The sequence below is a fragment of the Labeo rohita genome, chromosome 25 (assembly GCF_022985175.1).
Source record: "Labeo rohita strain BAU-BD-2019 chromosome 25, IGBB_LRoh.1.0, whole genome shotgun sequence".
Taxonomy (NCBI): domain Eukaryota; kingdom Metazoa; phylum Chordata; class Actinopteri; order Cypriniformes; family Cyprinidae; genus Labeo; species Labeo rohita.
The window spans coordinates 21,545,886-21,569,749 of NC_066893.1; the positions used below are offsets into that span (position 1 = coordinate 21,545,886).

The 23,864-nt window shown below is 36.9% G+C and overlaps 1 protein-coding gene across 1 annotated transcript in view; it reads left to right on the plus strand.

Annotated features, from left to right (window-relative positions):
- Positions 1–22,986, plus strand: part of furinb (furin (paired basic amino acid cleaving enzyme) b) — a 115,114-nt gene extending 92,128 nt beyond the window's left edge. The window contains exons 9-16 of the mRNA XM_051099989.1: positions 1,596–1,808; positions 6,340–6,440; positions 11,631–11,734; positions 11,839–11,956; positions 12,157–12,336; positions 13,915–14,039; positions 14,500–14,628; positions 18,763–22,986. Coding sequence (XP_050955946.1) covers positions 1,596–1,808; positions 6,340–6,440; positions 11,631–11,734; positions 11,839–11,956; positions 12,157–12,336; positions 13,915–14,039; positions 14,500–14,628; positions 18,763–19,421 — 1,629 coding nt within the window. The 3' untranslated portion in view covers positions 19,422–22,986. The remainder of the gene's footprint in view (positions 1–1,595; positions 1,809–6,339; positions 6,441–11,630; positions 11,735–11,838; positions 11,957–12,156; positions 12,337–13,914; positions 14,040–14,499; positions 14,629–18,762) is intronic.
- The last annotated feature ends 878 nt before the right edge of the window (positions 22,987–23,864 follow it).

The window sequence follows — 23,864 nt, forward strand, 5'->3', positions numbered from 1 at the left end:
TTACCTCAAAAGTGATCTCAAACAAATGCTGTTCCTTTAAACTTTCTTCTTCTGATAAAAATGTGTCATGGTTTGGACAAAAATATTAATAGGGTCCTATGAAAGCTATGATTACTGCGTTTTTAAAGGATTAGTTCACTTCCAGAACAAAAATTTACACATAATTGAATCACCCACTTGTCATCCAAGATGTTCATGTCTTTCTTTCTTCAGCTGTAAAGAAATTATGGTTTTTGAGGAAAACATGTCAGGAATTTTCCCCATGTAATGGACTTCTGTGGTGTCTGCAAGTTTAAACTTCCAAAATGCAGTTTAAATGCAAAGATTACATTAAAAAAAAAAAACTACAGTTTATATATTTGTTAACCTCAAATGCTTTTTTCGCTCTGCGATGCACAAGCATACTCTGTGTACTCTGGTACAATACAATTAGAGTAGTTCGAAAAACTCCCGTCTTATTTTCTCCTCCAACTTCAAAATCATCCTACATCGCTGCAGAAGTACCGAGCTGTGTTTACAAAGTGAACATGCAAAGAAGGTCAAACACCCTTTACAAAAAAAAGGTAAAACAGCAATGAAATTTTATGTTTTTTAACGCTTATAACTGTTATAGCGCCGGCTGTGGTCTGATCCCCTTAAAACATTGCATGCTTGTTTAGAATCACCTGTCGCAGGTTTTGTGAAGTTTTGAGTTCCCATTTAGGCTTCATAGGACTTTGGGTAAATTTGGGCAGGCCCCTTTTGTAAACGACCCCGTTATTGCTTCCCAAAGGGTAAACTTCAATGTCAATTTCAAATTTTTTTATATATATAATTATTGGCCTAGAGAGTCCAGAGAATTGTACTGCACTGTTTTTTCAGATTGAGCGAAAAACCTAGGACTAGTTCACAAAATTTGTTTTTTACATCTTCTCAATCATTTAACTAATTATTTAATTGACAGTAGTGGTTCTAGAGGCAAACCTGCTCGGAATGAGGAGTTCTATTGTACGATCGACAATCGTTTTCGGCCCCCAGTGGTCGATTTCTTTCAAAGTTCTCTCAGACCTTTGGGACTGTGAGTCAGACAGTTCCGATTAGCCTCGATTATCATTGTATAACAGGTGCTCAAAATTCGTCAGCCAATGGCAGCCATGTTTTTGGAGATACGCAAATGTCCTTGTAGATGCTTGTGACACTTCGGACCAAGACTGTTCACACCGTTTTTTTCCTGTGACCTCAGATTGAGCTCTGACATAAGATATCTCATTCTGTTCAGGAGTTATAGGTATTTAACTAAAAGTAGCCCTGCCGCTTTCAAACATTTTGGCATCCCTTTGCGACTGTGAGTCGAAAGTTCAACTTTTTTTCTCTCTATAACTTACGGTTTGGTCTGCACAATCAGTTTTACGTGGAGATTGCTGATCCGTGACCATTATAACACATGCTTGAACCCCTAATTAGAAAGCAGTTGTTTTAAATGATAATATTTTACAATATTTATGTTATCAGATACTTCTTTAAAAAAACTTTAAAAATGTACACACCCCAAATCTTTGAATGGTAGTGAAAAGTACTTTGCATGTAACTGACCAGATTTTATGTGTCTGTTTTAGGGTCGAGGTGGACTGGGCTCTATCTTCGTGTGGGCATCGGGTAACGGAGGGCGAGAGCGGGACAGCTGCAACTGTGACGGATACACCAACAGCATCTACACGCTCTCCATCAGCAGCACCACACAGTATGGCAACGTGCCGTGGTACAGCGAGGCCTGTTCCTCCACCCTCGCCACCACCTATAGCAGCGGAAACCTCAACGAGAAACAGATTGTACGTTCATATGTGCAAACAGACTTCCATACATGTTTAGCATAGTCACATATGTTAGAGTCATATAATAATCTCACGCAGAGGCATTTTTGTAAGTATTTTCATTAAGAAACACATAAAATCTTTGTTTTTGTTAACTAAATATATATTAAATGAATATAAAAAAATAAGTTTATATATTCAAAGAATTTTTGAAGTATAGTTGTAAAGATGTTTGGGTATTTTATTGTAAAACAAGACAAAATACAAAAAAAGTATTAAAAAAAAAAGAGTATAAAAAAAGCTTTTTTGCAGTGCAGACATTTTTCAGTTATCTATGCAAATGCTTACAAAGCCTTCAGAGGTGTTTATTATCAGAAACACATACACACGCTTTTCTACAACCACGTCTCATTAAAGGCACCAGAAATAGACAGAATGCACATTTCAGCATTGTAGCATTTACACGTTAACAGCACACCGACATCATGCCCTCACACAAACACTGCCATTCTCAGTTGTAAGCAGAACTGTAAACGTCAAAGCAAACAGCCCGCGTGTGCCAAATTTTCTGCACGGTTTAAATGGCCACGTCACGACTGTACACAGGGAAAGTGAGTGATGGAGTGCCTCCCTGTTCAGCGTGCTGTGAAGATGAAGTGTCAGGCAGTGAAATGATTTCCACATCTGCCGCTGTGATTTCCTGTGGGCTATATGAAAAAGAGCTCTCTGAACGTCATGCCCTAAGGAGGCGAAAAAAATCACTTTAGAGCAGCGTCTGAAAACTTCCCAATCACAGGTGCTGCTGCCGAATGCCGTACACATCTGCTTTTCTGCCCCGGCGTTTCCTCCGAGAGTGGAAATGAGAAAAAGGTGTTTGAAAAAGCAAAGAGAGAAGGAGCATAGAAATTAGACCAAGAGAGCAAAAGACAGAGACAGCAATTTCTGAATACCAAACATGCTGCATTGCAGATTCTTTGTGGCTTATTTGCAAGTTTTCCTCTCGTTTTCAGTTGCATACCTTCATTTTATCTACATAAGCTGAATTCGAGTGTGCCTAAGCAGGCTTTTTAATTAGGGCAAGCTAATTAGGCCAAAAGACGCCTATAAAAAGAAGATGCCCTTCACAAGTTCTAAAAGTCATTAGTTTGGATCATCTTGATGAGCATCTGGGCTATTAGTTTGCACTGCGGCTGAGTTTCTAACGGAATTCAGAAGAAGTCATTTCAGAAAAATCTGTCATTTACGCACACTTGTGTCGTTTTGAAGAATTTCCTAGTCACTCTTTTCTGTGTAATTGAAGTGAATAAAGACTGGGGCTGTGAAGCACCATTAAAGTGGTCCATACAGCTCATGTAATATTCAAGTCTTCTGAAGTCATACAGTGTAACTCATTAGTAACAAACTTAGATCTCATTTGTGTTTTCATGTTTCATGAATGTTTTGCTCACTGAAATTAGAATGACACACTTCAGTCACTGATTCAAAGATCTCATTCATTGATCTATGATTCATGAACAGTTTGTTCACTAAAATTGGAATGATCAGTTTGAGACATTAATTCAAAGATCTGTTTCAGTAATTCATGAATGATTTGTTCATTGGAATTGGAATGATCCTGTTAAAACATTGATTCAGAGATCTGATTCATTAACTCATGATTCATGATTGTTTTGTTTACTGGAATTGGATTAACAGTTCAGTCACTGATTCAAAGATCTTGTCTATTGTATCTATGATTCATGAACAGTTTGTTCAGTAAAATTGGAATGATCCAGTTGGGTCATTGAGTTGGGTCATCAAATATCTGATTCACTGATTCATGAATGATTTGTTAATTTAAAATTGGAATGATACTATTAAGATGCTGATTCTATTAAGACATTGATTCAAAGATCTGATTCCCTGACTCACGATTCGTAAATGATTTGTTCATTGAAATTGGAATGATCCTATTGAGACATTCATTCAGAGATCTGATTACTTGATTCTTGATTCATGAATGTTTTGTTTGCTTGAATTGGAATTACACAGTTCAGTCATTGACTCAAAGATCTTGTTTATTGATTTATGATTTATGAATAATTTGTTTACTAAAGTTAGAATGATCTGGTTGGGTCATTGATTCATAGGTTTAATTCATGATTCATGAATGATTTGTTCATTTGAATTGGAATGATCCTAGTGAGACGCTGATTCAAAGATCTGATTCCCTGACTCATGATTTGTGAATGATTTGTTTATTGGAATTGGAATGTTCCATTCTTTGTTTCAGTGATCTAATCCAATGAAACTAACTCAAAATATGATATGTTTTAGATATTAACATCTGTCTTGGATCTCCTTCATGTTTTAATGATTCATGAATGTTTTGTTCACTGGAAATGGAATGACACAGTTCAGTTGTTGATTCAAATATCTTGCTTATGCATTTATGATTCATGAACAGTTTCTTCACTAAAATTGGAATGATCCGGTTTGGTCATTAATTTAAATATCTGATTCATTGATTCATGATTCATTAATGATTTGTTCGTTGGAATTGATACTATTAAGACATTGATTCAAAGATCCGATTAATTGACTCATGATTCATGAATGTTTTGTTTACTGGATTTGGAATAACACAGTTAAGACATTGATTCAAAGATCTTGTTTATTGATCTAATGATTCATGAACAATTTGTTCACTAAAATTGGAATGATTTGGTTGGATCATTGATTCAAAGATTTTATTCATGATTCATAAATGATTTATTAATTGGAATTGAAATGATCCTAATGAGACAAAGATTCAAAGATCTGATTCACTGATTAATGATTCATGAATGATTTGTTCATTGGAATTGGAAAGATCCTATTAAGACATAAATTCAAAGATTCTGATTCATTGACTCATGATTCATGAACACTTTATTCTCTAAAATTGGAATGATCTAGTTAGGTCACCGATTTAAAGATCTGATTCATTGACTCATGATTCATGAATGATTTGTTCATTGGAATTGAAATGATCCTAATGAGACAAAGATTCAAATATCTGATTGACTGAGTAATGATTCATGAATGATTTGTTCATTGGAATTGGAAAGATCCTATTAGGACATAGATTCAAAAATTCTGATTCATTGACTCATGATTCATGAACACTTTGTTCTCTAAAATTGAAATGATCTGATTAATTGATTCTTGATTCATGGATGATTTGTTCATTGGAATTGGAATGATACTAATGAGACAGAGATTCAAAGATCTGATTCACTGATTCGTGAATAATTTATTCACTGGAATTGGAAAGATCCTATTGAGACATTGATTCAAAGATCTGATTAATTGACTCATGATTTATGAGTGATTTGTTCATTGGAATTGGAATGATCCTATTGAGACACTAATTCAAAGATTCTGATTCATTGACTCATGATTCATGAACAGTTTGTTCTCTAAAATTGGAATGATCTAGTTAAGTCAGTGATTTAAAGATCTGATTAATTGATTCTTGAGTCATGAATGATTTGATCACTGGAATTAGAGTTATCCTAATGAAACAGTGATTCAGAGATCTGATTCACTGATTCATGATTCATGAATGTTGTGTTCATTGGAATTGGAATGATTCTATTAAGACATTGATTCAAAGATTATTAATTGGAATTGAAATAATCCAGTCATTGTTTCAATGATCTAATCCAATAAAGTTAACATAAAATGTTCCTTTATTTTATATAGTCTAGCTGGATATTCAGACTGGTAACTTGTGAGTCTTTTTGACCAGTTGAGTTTGGTTCACTCAAATTCACAGTCACATTGAGGGGAAAATATGATTTCTTGTGCTGTGGCTAGTTATGCGAACTGTGAATCTCTGATATGCTTATTCCTGTGAAAGTGGTTTCAGACTCTCCAGGCAAATCTATCTTTGCCAGCCCATTGAAGCTCATCTGAGATGTTTCGGACGGCTTTAGAGTGTTTGTTTGCTTGATGTCAAGTCTGTCCCAGTATGTGTGACTGCGATAGCTCCCCCTCTCCCTCTTCTGAGACCTCCCGTTCCATTAGGATGACAAAGGCAATAACAGATTCAATTTAAAAATGGACGCAATCTTGCCGACAGCAGTGAGGTGGGATTTTGAGTGTGTATGTGTCTGTACGTGTTTAAATCAGACTGAAGGGACAGAGACAAATAAAACAAACGAGAAAAAATGTGTGTGGGTGTCTGGCAGCCGCTCACCTGTGTACGCTCTGATGGTTCTGTAGCCTCGGGCTGGTCGTCCTCTCATCCTGACCGATGTCAATCACGCAGGCATGTCGCCTTGTCTCCTATGGCGTGATTAAAACCCCAAACCCTCATGTGTGAGGTGCCAGCTTATTAAGTCTCCCAAGCTGTCACACATCTCATCACAGAAGCTGCAGCGAATGAGGTTTTTCTCTCTGACTCAGTCAATTTGACAGGCGCCTCTGGCTGACAGACGCCCTCATATAAAGCTACAACCAACGTCCTTCCGATAGCCAACCACTAACACGCCTGACCTTTCCATATATGTATTTTTATTTGCAGGTGACGACGGACCTGAGGAAGAAGTGTACAGATTCGCACACGGGCACGTCCGCCTCGGCTCCCCTGGCCGCGGGAATCATCGCTCTCGCTCTGGAGGCCAAGTGAGTGATGACAACATTGACACCTGTCTCTATGGACAGACACACGCACACACGCTCTACACACTCCTGTCCATCATTCCCCCTCATCGGTTAGACTTCATTACCTCTCGTGCATCATCTTCAGCCCTCCGACAAACTCTGACATCGCCTTGACATTGCTCATCCAAAAAAAAATGAAGGAGAGACCGAGAGAGACAGGCGATGACTGCCAGTCAACACTCCTCGTTCGAGGGCCGATTGACCCCAAGGCCCCTGTACAACATCAAGTCATCATCCTCAATTAAAAGCTCCTGTGGAGTATTTTATCCTGAATGCTGTGAGGCAGTAATAAGACATGGAAATCACGTTTCACACAAGCATCGGGTTGCTTTGTCTTTTTTATGTGTGGCAGAGTAACTGAGCTCCTGGTTTGCACATGCAGTGTTTGTGCATGTGTGAGTATGGCCCCTGCTGTTCAGGGTCGTAAGCCCCTCTGGTGTGGGCTTTGATCGTGCTTGCCCCCACATTGAAAGAGAGGGAGATGTTTTGGGGGGCATTTTTTTATAAGGACCTCCATCTATTCTCTTTCTGTCACTACTCTGTTTTTTTTCAGTTAGAAGTCTTGTGATGTCGCGCTGTAGGTGACTTTTGAACGTCTCGGTGTTAGAAAGACAGTCATACTTATTTTCCACTAAAATGTGTACTTGTGCCGGAGCCAATGCTTGGACGGGGGGTCTGGGAATCTCTTTCAGACCCCGTGATTTAAAATCAAATCACAATTAGTTTGTTTTATAAAATGACATCTATATACATGTTATTCCATTTTAGACACTATTTATATAAATTAATAAAGTTTCATTAGTTACATTTATTTAAAACCTGTTAATAAATTATATAAATATGAAGTTAAATAAATATATATTCTAACAGTAACAAAAAACAATAATATTTTGAGATATTTTCAGCATTCTGTCTGTCTGTGCAGGTCAAAAGAACAAAGTTTTTTTAAAAAAGTAGAGTTCTTTTGTAATATTATAAATGTCTTTGCTGTCACTTTTGATAAATCTGATCAGTTTAATGTTTCCTTGCTGCATAAAAATACTAGTAAAAATTTCTTTCAAAAAATGTACTGACCCCCAAACATTTGATATATAACTTTTATTTATATGGACATTAGTGTCAATTTTTCAGGATTCCATTTTTTTCCTTGTTTTAATTTTACTCTGTTGTAGTGGTTAAAAAAAAAAAAAAATCCAAAAACATGTCTAATTAATTGAAATATGAAACTTATACAGTTTGACAGCAATTTATTAAAAGTTAAAAAAAATTAAAAATGTAAAATATTAAATTTAAATATTACGCTTTATTTTTTCTCAAATTCAGTTTTATATTTACCAAATTCAGTCTTCCATCACTTTTCTGGATTCCATTAAATTTTAATACTATTTATTTATTTATTTATTTCCAGAATTTTATTCATAATTTTTATTAGTAGTAGTAGTACTATCATTGCATTAAAGGGGTCATCGGACGCTAAGTTCACTTTTTCATGTTGTTTGAACATTAATGTGTGTTGGCAGTGTACATACAAATCTACCCTATAATGATAAAAATCCATGCAGTGGTTTTTAATTAATCTGTAAAAATAATATCCCCTTTTTCAAATCGAGCAGTTCACAGATGCCTGTCGTTGTGGCGTCACACCGCTGTTGTCGTTGAGGCCGCTCCCACAATAGTTGATTGACATGAGCGTCTTACCTTAGACCAGCTGTCACAGTCCAGTAACTTTCCATGTTTTGATGCCGGAGCAGTGATGTAAGTTAGACAAGAATATCTCCGATTGAGTGATTGAGGTGTTGTGTTGCTGGATGTAATAATGAACATAGTGGTTGTCATTTACTCCTGACATCTGAGCTGCTGAAGATGCAGTAGATTACGTTTGTTTGTGAAGGGAATGTCCCTCCCGATCTACATATATCCATCTATGTTCGCGCGAATCATTTATGATCCAGCTTCACTTACAGCAGAAGTGAGTATAAGCGTTTTTTTATGAATCTTTGCGATCGCCTTTCCTTATAACGTGGTAGTTAGGAAGTGTAGCGGCTAAACGTGGCTAAATGCGGCTAATGTAAACAAGACCATCTCTCCACAGAGAGAAGAGAGGGGCGGGGCGAGCAGAGCTTATTTGCATTTAAAGGAACAACCCCTTAGAATGAGATGATTTTTGCAGAGCTGATTTTGGCAAAGTAAAAAAGGGTGTTGTTTTACAAAACCATTGAGAATTTTTAATGAAAGTATAGTAGAGACTTTTCATTAAGACCCTAAAGAATCATATCAGCTGTTATTTTGGAAACATCTTTGAAATTACACAAAATTTATTCCGATTGATTTTCCGCACTATTTGGCATGATTTCCAAAGTATAAAATGGCTAACCATTTGTTTTTATATTTCTATGATAATATACAAACAAACTTTGTCCAGTGATTTCCATTTTATGAAATGTCATGTGGTGCGTCCATCAAGAAACTACCATTTTGTGACTTTTATGTTGAAATCCATTCAAAGACATTCAAGGTCTTTGCATCATATACCAGTTTGCCAGTGACCCATGAAAGCATCTAGTAGGTTTGTAACTCTCTTTCAAATTTGGAAAAATTACCTTTTTAAAGGCTGGTTTGTAGTTACCACATTTGATATCAACAAAATGAATATTAAGTTATTTCTGCAATTATTTATTTTTATTATAAATTTCATAGTGACCTTTTGTGAGAAGCTAGCTTGTTTTGTTTTTTTTTATTTGAAAAATTCAATTTTTTTAAAATGTTTTTATTAATAACTATTTTAATCTTTTTTACCAGATTTCACTGCCAAGCAAAGTAAAATAAATGCTCGCCATAGGCATGATATTAATTCTGACCCTGCAGTCAAGAACTCCAGATGTCATTTTCTTGTGTAAGAAAGATGTTCATGCTGTCATCTCAGAACCTGAGCCAGCAACTTCCAGCTTCTCTAAACTGACCCTTCACAAAGAACCACCCTCCAGTTACTGTTGCTACATCCGACAAACCATGGCACTTTTATGCCACACATCATGTTCTCATGCAATGAAAAATACATCACAGAGCAAACAGGACACTGACACCACACCGACATACAAGACAGAGCTGGTTACTTTTGGTATGAAACAAAGTGTCCAAATTTTGTAATTTTTTTAATTCAAGAAAGAAATACTGTTTTGTGGCTCTTTATTGTGTCTTGACATGCGCCTTAGTTATAGCATAAACATGAAATAAACATGAATGAACATCAGAAGGTATCTTGTTTCAACTGTGAAAAGCTGTCAATACACACCATTTTTCAAATTCAAGTCCACCAACTTTAATCTACTCTTCTGTCGAGTGTGTTTGTCGGACAAAACAGCATATTTGGTGATATGATTGGTTGGATCGCCTGTTAATCAAACTCCCGGCGAAAGGTCAGTTGAGCAGCCAAGATTGGGCAAAGTTTAGAAATAACTGGGGCTAAAGAAATGCCTGCAGTTAATGTCATGTGCTACCCTTTTCACACGTCTCTTTAAATAGATTTTTAATTATATAAGGCTTTTGGAGCAACCACTCATCATGTGGTGCGACCAATAATAAGAATAACTGTATTAAATTAATGATAAAATATAAATCACTGCTACAGTATGCTTAAGTAAATGGTATTTTAAAAACATTTTTATCAGTTTTATGCAATTTACAGGAAAAATAAATCTGCTAACTACATTTAAGAAGGCAACTCTGAAAACAAAGAGATCATTATTTACAAAAACTCAAAACTGCAAATACTTTGTTTCTAAACACTACTGAGAACATCTAAAAATTGTTAAGCATTTTAAGGAAAGGAATTAATTCTAATATAAATTATAGTCGCACCACATGACATAATTTAAGCCTATGGCCAATTCATCGAGATAAAAAAACACTAAAATCACTTAATTTAAAATTTTAATATAAATTCATGTGTACACAACATTCTTGATGTTTGAACAATTAAAACAGATATTATTATTTTTTGTATTGATATAATTATTTTTTGTCAAATCCTTATACGTCAACAAGAAAAGGAAACTAAGTGTCTGAAATAACTATGCAGAGGCAGAAAACGGGATTGGGGTGTTTGTGAACTGAATACATGTTTCAGTGCTTCTGTTGTAATTTATTGATTATAAAAGGAGTGATTTAGTGCTGTTTTGCATAAGTGTAGCCATACTGTTGTTGTTATGAAATCTTTAAGTGGTGAGGACATTATTCCACCCCCTGTCCATTAATAGATTCCTGGTTTGAGTCCAGCGTGTTTAAAAGCTCTGGCGTGTTTTCTAGCACTGGCAGCTCATCCATATAAAAGGATATCTGATCGATATCTGTGCAGGTCTTGCCATGTACGACATGAAAATTTCAGTAGTCCTATATCTATTAATCACTGAATGTAAATCGCTATATCTGTGTGGTGTCTTTAGGTTCATCAATCGTGCATGTGGTTTTATGAATATACCCGCTAAGTCATTTATTGTGAGGTCAAAAATATCGAAAGCTTATGAATTGGATCCCCTTCTTCATAAATCACCCTGAAAAATATACGGATGCCAAAGCAGGATGTTTTTCATACTGTTCTACTGCGTATCTTTACGCTAAATCCATTTCATTTGGTTGGAAATGGCTTGTCATGCAGGTATTTTCAGCTGTGCTTTATGTCCAATTCCAGACGTGGTTTACCCTGAAATACCCCGTTGAGAAATAACAAGGCGTTTCAGCCTTGGCCGTGGGGGCCACGAGTCTCAAAGCCGCTTGTTTCCGTCATGTAAGGCAACAGCCGACGAAACTAATAAGCTTGAGTCGTGAACCAAGGAAATACAGTTATAAATTGAATCTGATATCACTGTGTTTTCAGGGAATACAATTTCGGGTCTTCATTTGGAAAAAAAAAAAAGGCCTCGTCGGCTGTGTAATTACAAAATGATGCATGGCCCCCAAGACGAAATATTTCCAATTGCAATTTTCTGTGACTTGGGTAAAAGAAAAGCTTTAATTATGTGTCTTTCAAAAAGACATCCTGTCACATCCAAGAGGATAATTATGTGCAAATTATCTTTTGAATATAAAATAAATCTGTAGCCCTGCTGAAATGTAATACTCGTATCACTTTTCATTTTTCTGTACGACAACTAGCATGAACCTGACTTGGAGAGACATGCAGCATCTCGTTGTAAGAACCTCACGTCCCGCCCACCTGATAACCAACGACTGGAGAACCAATGGTGTGGGGCGATTAGGTAAATGACGGTTTGTGTAACCAATCAGGAAGCTATATTTATTTATTCAGTAGATATGTCTGACCTTGTTACTTTTCTCATCTGTCTCTCTCTCTATGTGGCAGTGAGCCATTCTTACGGCTACGGTCTGCTGGACGCTAGCGCCATGGTCGCTTTGGCCCAGAACTGGACCAGCGTGGGGCCGCAGCACAAATGTGTCATTAATATGCTGACCGAGCCCAGGTAAGGACGGTCAAACACCTCATGCAGCACAGGCAGTACATCAATACACCAGATAGGTAATGCCAGCTAATGCCTGCCACCTAGGGAGCACAGAGGTCACTTTAAGGATATGCAAACTAGGCACATGAAGTTGACAGCATAATTACGATTAATCATGTTGCTTGTTAGAGTGGAGTGTCATTTCAGATTCTGTGTTGTAGGGATGTAAGAAACCACCTGATCTTCAGCAGAAGTGTAGAGGCCTGCTCTGGACAACAGGATTTTGTAAGCTCTTTGGAACATGTGCAGGCCAGACTCACCCTCTCCTATAACCACAGAGGAAACCTGGCTGTTCACCTCATAAGCCCACTGGGAACTCGCTCCACACTGCTGGCTCCAAGGTGAACACACTTAAACACGTCTTTTAAACACACCACAGTTCAAGAGTTCTTCATCCTCCGCCACTCTGGAAGTCTGTGGCAGCCCATAAAACTGCTTGGGGGAAAGTTATGAAATTTGGCACACAAATAGAGGACAGTCTCAATATTAACCATAGCAAATTTGGAGTCTCTATCTCATTTCTTTAGCGCCACCAATTGGCCAAATTTGCAGTCATATTTCTGCTAATAAATTTTAAACCGTTAGATGTAGAAGCAAAACATTTTTTTGCTCAGATTCCTTGGCTCATGCCGAGTCGAATGCGTACCAAAATTTACCTTTCTACGAGCCAAGATTTTTCACAAGTTTGAATTGTGTAAAAATTCTACTTTTTGAACTTGTTCTAGGTGGTATGTTCAATTTTCACCACAATTGGCAAAAAAAATTCTGATAGACCAAACCGTACTCGTAAAAGCGTGTAAACAAATTTGACAAAATTTGTGCAAAAATGAACATGAGGCTATTTCTTCACAATGCTTCAGTAGATTCTGACCAAACTTGGTCCATGTTATACGAAGCTAACCTTGAGGGCACATGAGTTTTTTCGTCACAGCACCACCTACTGGTTAAAAGATTGACATTTTTGTTTATAATTTCTGAACCATTTAGCATTGATCAATCAAAGATAGATCTCAGATTTGAAATAAAAAGCTGTATTTTGCAAATGCTTTAGTATATTGTAATGAATCGTATGAATTTTATATAACCTTTTGCGGACAAGTTCTGAAACTTGGCACACAGATAGAGGACAGTCTCAATATTAACCACAGCAAATTTGCAGTCTCTAACTCAAACTCTCTAGTGCCACCAATAGGCCAAATTTGCACTCATATTTCTGCTAATAACTTCTGAACTGTAAGGTTTAAAAGCATACTTTTTTCCTTTTATTCCTTGCCTCATTCCGAGTTGAATGCATACCAAAATGTTACATTTCTACGGGTCAAAATGATAGACCAAACCTTTCTCATAAAGTGCATTAACAAATTTGATGAAATTTTACCTCTGTTGATGATGATTTTACCTCTGTTGTGCTTGGCCACTTAATTGCTGCTGCATGCATTTATTCCTGTGATGCAAAGCTGAATTTTCAGCAGCCGTTATTCCAGTCTTCAGTGTTACATGATCCTTCCGAAATCATTCTAATATGCAGATTTGCTTATTAAAAAAATATTTCTTATTACTATCAACATTGAAAACATTTGTGCTGCTTATTTTTTTCAGGATTCTTTAATGACTCATTCTTTAATGAATCATTTGTAACATCGTATTGTCCCCCCACTTTTGAATGGAAGTGTATAATTGATGCACGCCAGCACGTACAGACTCTAAATCAACTCGTCAGCTCTCAGAAAATACACCTAATGCCCAATTAAAAATATTTACACACTTGTCTGGCCACATAAAAACACAATTTACCCCATTACCTTGAAACATAATTGTTTGTATTGTGAATACTCTGTTTATTTTATCTTCTCAGGCTTCTCTGATAGATACACACATATATATATATATAGACATCTCTCTCTTGTGTTTGTCTTCAGGCCTCAGGATAACTCAGCCGAAGGATTCAACGACTGGGCATTCATGACCACTCACTCTTGGGATGAGGACCCTCGGGGAGAATGGACGCTGGAGATTGAGAATGTGGCTGGACTTAATGATTACGGTACTGCAAATACTTTTTCTTAATCTGTGCTTCGTCTAGTCTTTCAGTACAAACATCTAAGCATCCTTTAAAACAAGATAAATTTACTTGGGAAAAAAAAGGAAAGTGGTTGGGAAGAAGATAAAAGACATTTCAGAGAATAAATCTTGAATCACATTGATTTTTCTTACCCTACTGGCAATTTGTTTTTTCTTGTTTTGAGAATAAATCTCTCTAAATTTATGCTTGAAACAAGAAAAGAAACAATTTGCCAGTGAGATTAGGAAAAGTAAACTTAATTCAAGAGATATTCTCTAAAAACAAGTCTAAATATCTTACATAAATTGCTTCTCAAGTATGTTTATCTTGTTTGAAGGATGTTTAGATACTGTTACTGCAAAACGAGATGAAAAATACTGATTAAGAAAATTGAATGCAACGTGTTCAAAACCGTCTTTAAAGTTCAGTGTTGTTTCCACAGGCGTTCTTTCTCAGTTCACCCTCATCTTATATGGCACCGGCTCCAGTGCCACAGATCCGTCCATTTCCGATTACACCCGGCCTTCAAACAACAGCTGCAAAACCTTTGACACCCAGCAGATCTGCATCGGTAAGACACACACACACCTTGGAACAAAGGGCATACAAATAAACACACACAACCCTTAACAGACAAGCTTTTATAACTGATGACATTCATGACTAGAAGGAAATATTTACACACTTAATAATCCCCCTGGCAAACCCTCTCTGTCATATAGAAATTTTCATATGTCTCAGTATGACTACCATTGTGCTTATGAATATTAATGTATGTTTATGAGTATAAATATTGCAAAACACTTGAGAGTGATGCCAGAGAGGTTTAAATTAGATAAAGCGTGCATTATTAAAGAAGTGGAAAAGTTTCTTGATGTGAGGTCATACCTTTCCAACCTTCAGAGGGCAGTAAACAAACCTTAATTTGTTAATCAAATGCTAAAGTTTATTATTCAGAATCACTAGACGTGATGTGATGGATTTCTCCATCATGGCCCCATATTGTGCCTGCAGTACTGCAGATTTCTCAAGGACAAACTTAGTTAAAAAGTTCGTTCACTTTGTTTTTGCACTGTTACTCTATGTAGTGCTGAATCATACTAGGTGAATAATTTGTCCCATTTAGACCAAAAATGAGAGCGCAACATGAAATGACCTTATTACATATAATAAATGTACCTGGTCTTATTCCAGAAACATTCTCCTGGCAATTATGCAAATGCAAGTGAATGCTTAGCTCATGTATTAAAAGTGTGCAGACTGTTCACATACTTAATGTGTTCTTGCGCTACTTTGGTGGCAACAAATCACAATACCAAAGGCCGCAGAATAAATACCTTTGAATGTCTGCGCCTTTGTTTTTGACAGGGTACTTAGCTATAAAGATGCTGACAGTTTAACTACCCTTAATTTCCACCATGACAGCAGTTCAGCAGACAGGCTGTGCTAATGCCCGCTATTTTCATGCTATTCTTCACAAAACAAATGTGCTTACGCTTTACAGTGGGGTCAACACTATATTTAACATGAATTAACAGTGAACAATACTTTCGCACTACGTTTTTCATACATTTTATAATATATATGACCCTGGACCACAAAACCAGTCATAAGGGCCATTTTTTCTTTACCTGATGTATAGTTTGTTAGGATAGGACAATATTTGGCCAAGATACAATAGTTTGAAAATCTGGAATCTAAGGATACAAAAAAATCTAAATTCTGAGAAAATCGGTAAAAACGTTGTCCAAATGCATATTACTAATCAAAAATTAAGTTTTGATATATTTACGGTAGAAAATGTACAAAATGTCTTCATGGAACATGATCTATTTAATATCCAAATGATTTTTGACATAAAAGACATAACATATACTATGTATTTTTGCTACTTAAGACTGGTTTTGTGGTCCAGGGTCAGATATGTGTGTGTGTATGTACATTAATCACTGTATACATTATTAATATATATCTATTTTTTCATTTATTACCCCGGGTATTAAGACCTGTATGGCTAAATATAACACAAATTACGTTTTTTTCGGAAATACGTAGCAGAGAATCTATGAAAGATTTATGTTATTTAAAAAATCCACATTGTTTTATACATATTTTGGACTATGTGGTGCGCCATTTTTTTGCTGACGTCAAATGGTTGCACTCTGTGAACTACTGGTGCTACTTTTTGCTATTTTTACCGCAACACAACTCTGAATACACAACTCAGAAAATAAAATACTGAAACAATGCCACTTTGTGCACTTTTGGTTGTAATTTTCAGTCAAAGTGCAACAAGAGAAATTATGTAAGTCTTCACTGCTTTTCCTAGTGATAAGGAGAGGAGAAAAGAATGGCAAGATGCTTGTGGACGAATAAAACTTTCTACCCGAGTCTTTGTTCTCTCTACTTTAGCCCTGTTGCCTTTGAGGCTTTTAGTAGACCACAGCTACTGAAAGTGCTTACAAACGGCAGAGACAAGAAGCGCTAGATGCCATCCTGGGAGGATGTAAACATGCCGACGCTCGTCATGTCACCGCAGCTGCTGAAGGAGTTTCTTAGCGTGGATTTCACTCAATATCCAGGGGCGTTTAGACTCCTTAGGCCAGATTTACTAGCATCTTGCGCCAGCGCAAACCGTCCTTTGGTATTAAAATTGTACTGTCAGGATTTACTGGCACGCAGTAAAGAATTAGCACTGAAAAGGCGTGGACAGTTTATTTGCACCTGACCTTATTGAATATGCATTTGTAGGAGGTCAATATGTTTTGATGGTTTGTTTTTCAATTTGAAATGAAATATGCAGAAATGAGAAAATGGCTTCTTTATTATTAAGATTTGGAGAAAAAACGATAAAGGGGCCGTTTTCTCGTTTCTGCTTATTTAATTTCAAATTGAAAACAAACTATTAAAACACACACGGACCGTAGAACTTTCCTTTTCAGACCCAAAATTTATGGGAGGAGAGTATTAAAATGAATCACGTAACATAATTTACTAATATTTTTTGTGCTCATCAAATTTACACCATTATTTAACGCCCGAAAAAGAATGTTTTAAACTATTTTGCGTTTGAAATGGTTGCAATTATTGTTGCTAGGAGGAGGCACCGCAGAGAACAGAGAGTGCGTGGTAGAAGGGAGAGGTTTTTTTCCACACGTGCTAATTTATTTGGAATGCCAGAAGAACACATCTGAACTTATCATTTGCAAAGCCATGTTATTTTTCATTTGCTTCAGGAAATAAAAGACGAATTGGAACACTCAACTGTGAGTTTCTTTATTTGCGACTACGCTAATTTGCACTTGTATATTGTGGTGGTCGATATGTAAACGAGACATGTAGATAATGTATGTCATCCAAGATGTTCATGTCTTTCTTTCTTCAGCTGTGAAGAAATTGTGTTTTTTGAGGAAAACATTTCAGAATTTCCCCCCATATAATGGACTTCTATGGTGCCCCCAACGATTGGTTATTTTCTAAAAACAATTACAATTTATATACTTTTTAACCGCAAATGTTCGTCTTGGTCAAGCTCTGCTTGAACTCTGTGTATTCCTGTTTATGACAGGGAATGTCAAAAAACTCCTGTCTCATATTCTCCTCCAACTTCAAAATCATCCTACATCGCTGTTTTACCGTTTTTTTGTAAAGGGGGGTTTGACCACCTTTGTATGTTCACTTTGTAAACACAAGTTTACAAATTTTTTTGGTACTTCTGCAGCGATGTAGGACAATTTTGTGTTGGAGGACAAAATGATATGGGATTTTTCAACATACCCTACTTGTCTAAACAGGAATACACAGTTAGATCAAGGTAGACCAAGAGCAGCATTTGCGGTTAAAAAGTATATAAATTGCAATTTTTTTTTTTAGAAAATAACCGATCGTTTCACTAGATAAGACCCTTCTTCCTCAGCTGGGATCATTTAGAGCCCTTTGAAGCTGCATTTAAACTGCATTTTGGAAGTTTAAACTAACGGGAACCACACATATCCATTATATGGAGTGAATTCCTGAAATGGTTTCCTCAAAAAACATCATTTATTTACGACAGAAGAAAGAAAGACATGAACATCTTGGATGTGAGTGAGTACATTATCTGTGAATTTTTTGTTCTGGAAGTGAACTACTCCTTTAAGCCTATGCTTGTATTCATCACCACTTGTAAGCTCTTTCAATAGCTGTGGTCATCATATCAGTATTTGTTTTGTTTTTTTTTACAAACGGTAAAAATAGCAACAGGTATCGCCAGAAGCTCACTGAGTGCAACCATTTTACATCATCGAAATAATAGGGCCCCCCCCCATAGTCCAATATACGTATTAAACGATGTGAACGTAGGTCTTTTTATGGGTTTTCTACTACATATTTCAGTAAGAGACATCATTTACGTTACATTAAGCCATACAAGTCTTAATACAGGGGGTTCCCTTTAACAAATGTAAAATATGAAGTGTTGCTAGAAATGTATATTTTCATACTTGCTTTCATCACAGCAACCTTTGAAACAACATTTCTCTTCTGCTGACAAAAACCAATGCTGCGTGAGCAGTGAAAACTAATATTAACCAATAATACCATAGCTCCATCTGTTTCTCTCAGAACTGTCACATTATGAAAGTTAAATGTTTCACATGACATTTCACGTTCATTACGGATTCGTAAACATCTGTGATTAAGCATTCTTCCAATCTCTGTTTTCCAGAATGCAGCACAGGTTTCTTGCTTTTCTTACAAGGCTGCGTGAAGTCCTGCCCTCCCGGCTTCAGCTCTGGGCTGCAGGTGCTCAACTTGTCGTTGGACAACTGGGTGGAGCACTCTACCGTACAAGCGTGCCTGCCCTGCCACCCGTCCTGCCTGACGTGCTTCGGGTCCGGGGAGAACGAATGTCTGTCCTGTCCCCCTCCCAGTCACTTAGTGGTCACTTCTTGCTTGCACCAGAACCAGGTGCAGCGAAAATCGCCAAGCGTTCCCGTGCTCCAGCACGGAGTGGATCCGAACTCGGACAAATCCTTGCACGATCCCGGCCTGTCCTCGAGACTGCCAGCGTTGGTGGCGGTGCTTAGCTGTGCCTTCATCCTGGCCACTTTCGCAGCCGTTTTTGTGCTGCTTCAGCTGCACTCCGGAGCAGCCAGAGCCCCTTTCTGCCGGAGGACCAAGCTGCCGGTGATGGACACGGGCGGAGGGGGAATACGAGTGGGCTTCGGGTTCGGACTCGGCCGGGGGAAAGTGTCGTACCGTGGGATCCCCACTGTGTGGGGGGACGAGGATGCAGCAGGAGGGATGAATTCTGAGTCGGACAGCGAAGAGCTGGAGTATCACAGCGAAAAGACAGCTTTTATACGGACTCAGAGTGCTCTTTAACGCCTCATGTAGGCTTTTATTTTACATCTGTCTTCCTTGTACTGGGATACAGAAGTAGTGTGCACTACTCAGACTGCGAATATGAGAAGTTTATGCGTGTGTGTGAGAGAGAATGCCAATGGTTTGACCCGAATGTGATTAAACCCATCTCTGCTACGCTACGCTGAATGATTCCCTTTTATTTGTCTTAGTGGTCTGGCTCTAAAGCCCTGAGATTTGAACCACTAAACAAGATCAATACCATCATTGGGTGTGTGCGAGTGCATAGATGCGTTTGTTGTGCGCATGTGCGTTTGATTAACTTGAGTGACTTTGTAACACAACATAAGGGCTGTAATTTGTTCCAGTCTACTTTTATTAAAAGTTCAGACTGTTTTATGCACAAAAACTTCTTGCACTTCTGTAACTTCCATTGCCGTTACATCACTCATCATTTGTGCGATAAATCCTTACACCCTGACAATAAAGTCTGCTCTCTCTGCTAGTCAAAGGCAGCTCCGGGATATTTCCACTGATTCGATCAGGGATGATTTAACTGTGCATAATTTCTGTTGCAACAGAGATGTAAAGCAAAGCGAACCATAGCAGCATGGAATTAGATAACACGCAAACCTCTGCCTGCTAAGGGCCTCCGGCACGGATTCAGAACAGTAGGAATCAAAGACAAACAAACGATCGAAATGCTGAAGTGAAACACCGCTCGATGTGCACAGATCTTATCTGTCGGTCAAGCTACATACAGCACCGTCTTAGATTAAGAAATACCAGAAATAACTTGATAAACATCACATTTATCATTTTTGTTATGTCAGAGAAGTTTTATCGTAGCTTTGACCTCAATTACGTTCGTTTTGTCAGTTCTGTCTCAGCTAATTAGCATGTACCTTCACAGATGGCTCTGTGAATTTCCATTATGGGTTTTCAATAGTAGTGTTTGAACAAAAAGAGAACTTTGTCCCAGAGGTTATTTTATTGATTCTCACTTCGGAGTTTGACTTCAAAACTTGTCTGTGCTAACACAAAGGAGCCTCAAGAGAAAATGTGTCATATATTTCCCAAAAGGTCAGTGTCAGCCCTGAGACACGAACTCAACAATTTGTGGAGCTCTGGTTGGGTCGTTTTTTATAATCATGTGGCATTTGAGTGGTACAGAGATACCAATGGCACTTTAAAGGATTAGTTCATTCCTGAATTAAAAAAAGGAAACATTCCAGGATTTTTCTCCATATAGTGCACATAAATGGAGATCAACGGGTTGAAGGTCCAAACTGCAGTTTCAGTGCAGCTTCAAAGGGCTCTACACGATCTCAGACGAGGAATAAGGGTCTTATCTAGTGAAACGATTGGTCATTTTCTAAAAAAATAGACATTTAATTACTTTATTAACCACAAATACTCATCTTGCACTAGCTCTACGATGCGCAGCCTGGACTTTGCGCATTATGTAATCACGTGAAAGGTCAAGCCGAGTTAGTTTTTCGTCTTTGTTTAATTTTCTCAAAACTGTCCAACATCATTGTTTTACTATTGTTTTACTAGTCCAGCTATTGCGAGATGAGCATTTGTGGTTAAAAAGTATAGAAATTTTATTTTTTTTAGAAAATGACTGATCGTTTCACTATATAAGACCCTTATTTTTCAGCTGGGATTGTGTAGAGCCATTTGAAGCTGCAGTTTGGATCTTCAACCCACTGATCCCCACTGAAGTCCACTATATGGAGAAAAATCCTGGATTGGATCCCTTAATGTCTTTTCAACTGAAGAGAGAAAGACATGAACATCTTGGATGACCTAGGGACAAGTAAATTATCAGGAAAAAATATCTAATTCAACTGATCCAAAAAGCTAGTATACTACCTACACAGGTAGCTTCCTTCTAAGGCAGCATGCTGACCGAAAAAATAAATAACAGATTTGGAGAGCCCTTCATAGGCAGCCACAAAGACAGCTCAACTCATAATTAATTCAAATAGAGTTGACTATAGCATGCTGCTAAGCTAATGATGCAATACATTTAATAAGAACAAAAATACATGAAAATTGGGTACAGTTTATTTTATATTCATTTTCATCTATTATCTAGTGTTATAATAAATAATTCAATAGAATTACATTGCTGTTTAAATGTTGCTATTTTATTTATATTCTATTCAGCAAGGATGCATTGAAATGTGAATCAACAGTGACAGTAGACGTTTAAAATGTTACAACCTATTTCTGTTTCAAATAAATACTTTTTAGCTAGTAATTTCATAGTATTACTCTATTCAAAAACTTATCATTCAATAATCTTACCAACCCAAATCTTATTTTATTTTAAACTACTTAGTAATATTGAACTATTTATTGTTTACATTTAATTATTATCCATACTAAATAAATTGTTCAATATACACTCCCAGTCAAAAGTTTTTGAACAGTAAGATTTTTATGTTTTTCAAAGAAATCTTTTCTGCATTTATTTGATCCAAAAACATATACAATATATTTACTATTTAAAATAACTGTTTTCTATTTGAATATATTTTAATTGTAATTTATTCCTTTGATCAAAGCTGAATTCTTCAATGTCACATGATCCTTCAGAGATTATTCTAATTTGCTGATTTGCTGTTTAAGAAACATTTTTTCTATTATTATTATCAATATTTCAAACAGTTGAGTAATTTTAAGATTCTTTGATGAATAGAAAGATCCAAAGATTATAGAATTATAGAAATGAATACTTCTGTTTAACAAGGATGCTTTAAATTGATCAAAAGTGATGATAAAGACATGTTCCAAAAGATGCCTGTTGCAGATAAATGCTGTTCTTCTGAACTTTCTATTTAAAGAAACCTGAAAAAAATTCTACTCAGCTGTTTTCAACATAATAATAATAATAATAATAATAATAGTTTTTTAAACAGCAAATCAGAATATTAGAATGATTTCTGAAGGATCATGTGACATGAGTAATAATGCTAAAATTTCAGCTTTGAAAACGCAGGAATAAATTATATTTTAAAATGTATTCAAATAAAAAAAAGTTAATTTAAATAGTAAAAATATTTCAAAATTGTAGTTTTTGTTGTGCTTGGGATCAAACGCAGGCTTGGTGAGCAGAAGAGACTTCTTTAAAAACATTCAAAATCTTACTGTTCAAAAACTTTTGACTGGTAGTGTAATAAGATATTTACTCACATTTATCATCCGTACTTACTGGAGTTGAATGAACTGTCTGGATATCTTCTGTATTACCAAAGGTGTCATCACTTGTGCTTGAACCACTACAGAATCAATCTGCCATGGATGAATGTTTTTACTAAGCCTGTCGCAATGCATTTTGGGATTAGCTTATACATGCTGAACGCTGTCTTAGAGTGATGTATCTTAGAAGGCAGCATGATATTGCTACCTACCTTTTACAGTCTATGATGCCTTAAAATGCAGTCCCATTTGAAAAACACAATGGGAGTAATTCATTATAGCACATCGCGTTCAGCATCGCATTAACGCATTTAACAGTTTTGTTGCTGCTGTCAATACTGCAGTCATTAAATTAATTACAAACATCTGTTGCATTCGTGTTTATTTAATGATATTTAAAAGTACTTGAATATCTGTTGAAATGCTTGCTTTTTTATTGATGCCAATTTGCCGTAATTCACACAGAGACACGCACCGTCGGTCTAAATTAATAACGCGCACATTATGCACTTCGCTTCGTGAGGCGTGCAGTGGGCGATCATTAATATTTCATGCGCACTTCATAGGACGGCCTAAACTTTCCATGTTTCCATGACGGCAGTGGAAAACTTACACGGACTGTTTTTCGTTCAAACTCCCAGAAGAGGGAGGAGAGAACTAGTTTATGGAAATGGCACATTTAAAATGCTTTCCATAATTAGTTCAGCTGGGAGGAATGGGATCTCGTATTCAGCGCTGGAAGCTTCTGCCTACTTGGCATTATAAGGGAGACTGAGGCTGCAACATACATACTAATTGAGCAATAAGACAGAAATATGGATGGTCCAGCTACCAGTGAGAGCCGTGTCATGTTGTTTCTCATCTTCTAAGGGAATATTGGAAATATATTTCCCTCATGCTCAGCTCACCCCCATTGATTTGCCACGCGACAGCGCCGATGTAACGAGCGTGTCTTTGACTAATAGTACAAGAATCAGTGGTGCCGTCAGTTCGCACTGTTGTATTTTTACTTCAAGCGCTGCGCAAATCTGCTGAGCACACCTTATTATCCTCCTTAGATGTTCCACAATCGGTTAATAGGTTTTATCAGCCTCGTTAATGGGGCGAAGGAGAGGCGCAGATCTTCTCCTGCGAGACGAGGCGCTATTCCTGTTCTTTTGAAATGATTCTATTAGGCTGAATTTAGTGCGATGTAATGTGTTTGTCATGTTCTTTGAGGAAAGAAGTAAGGGCGAAAAAAAGTTACGCTGACAT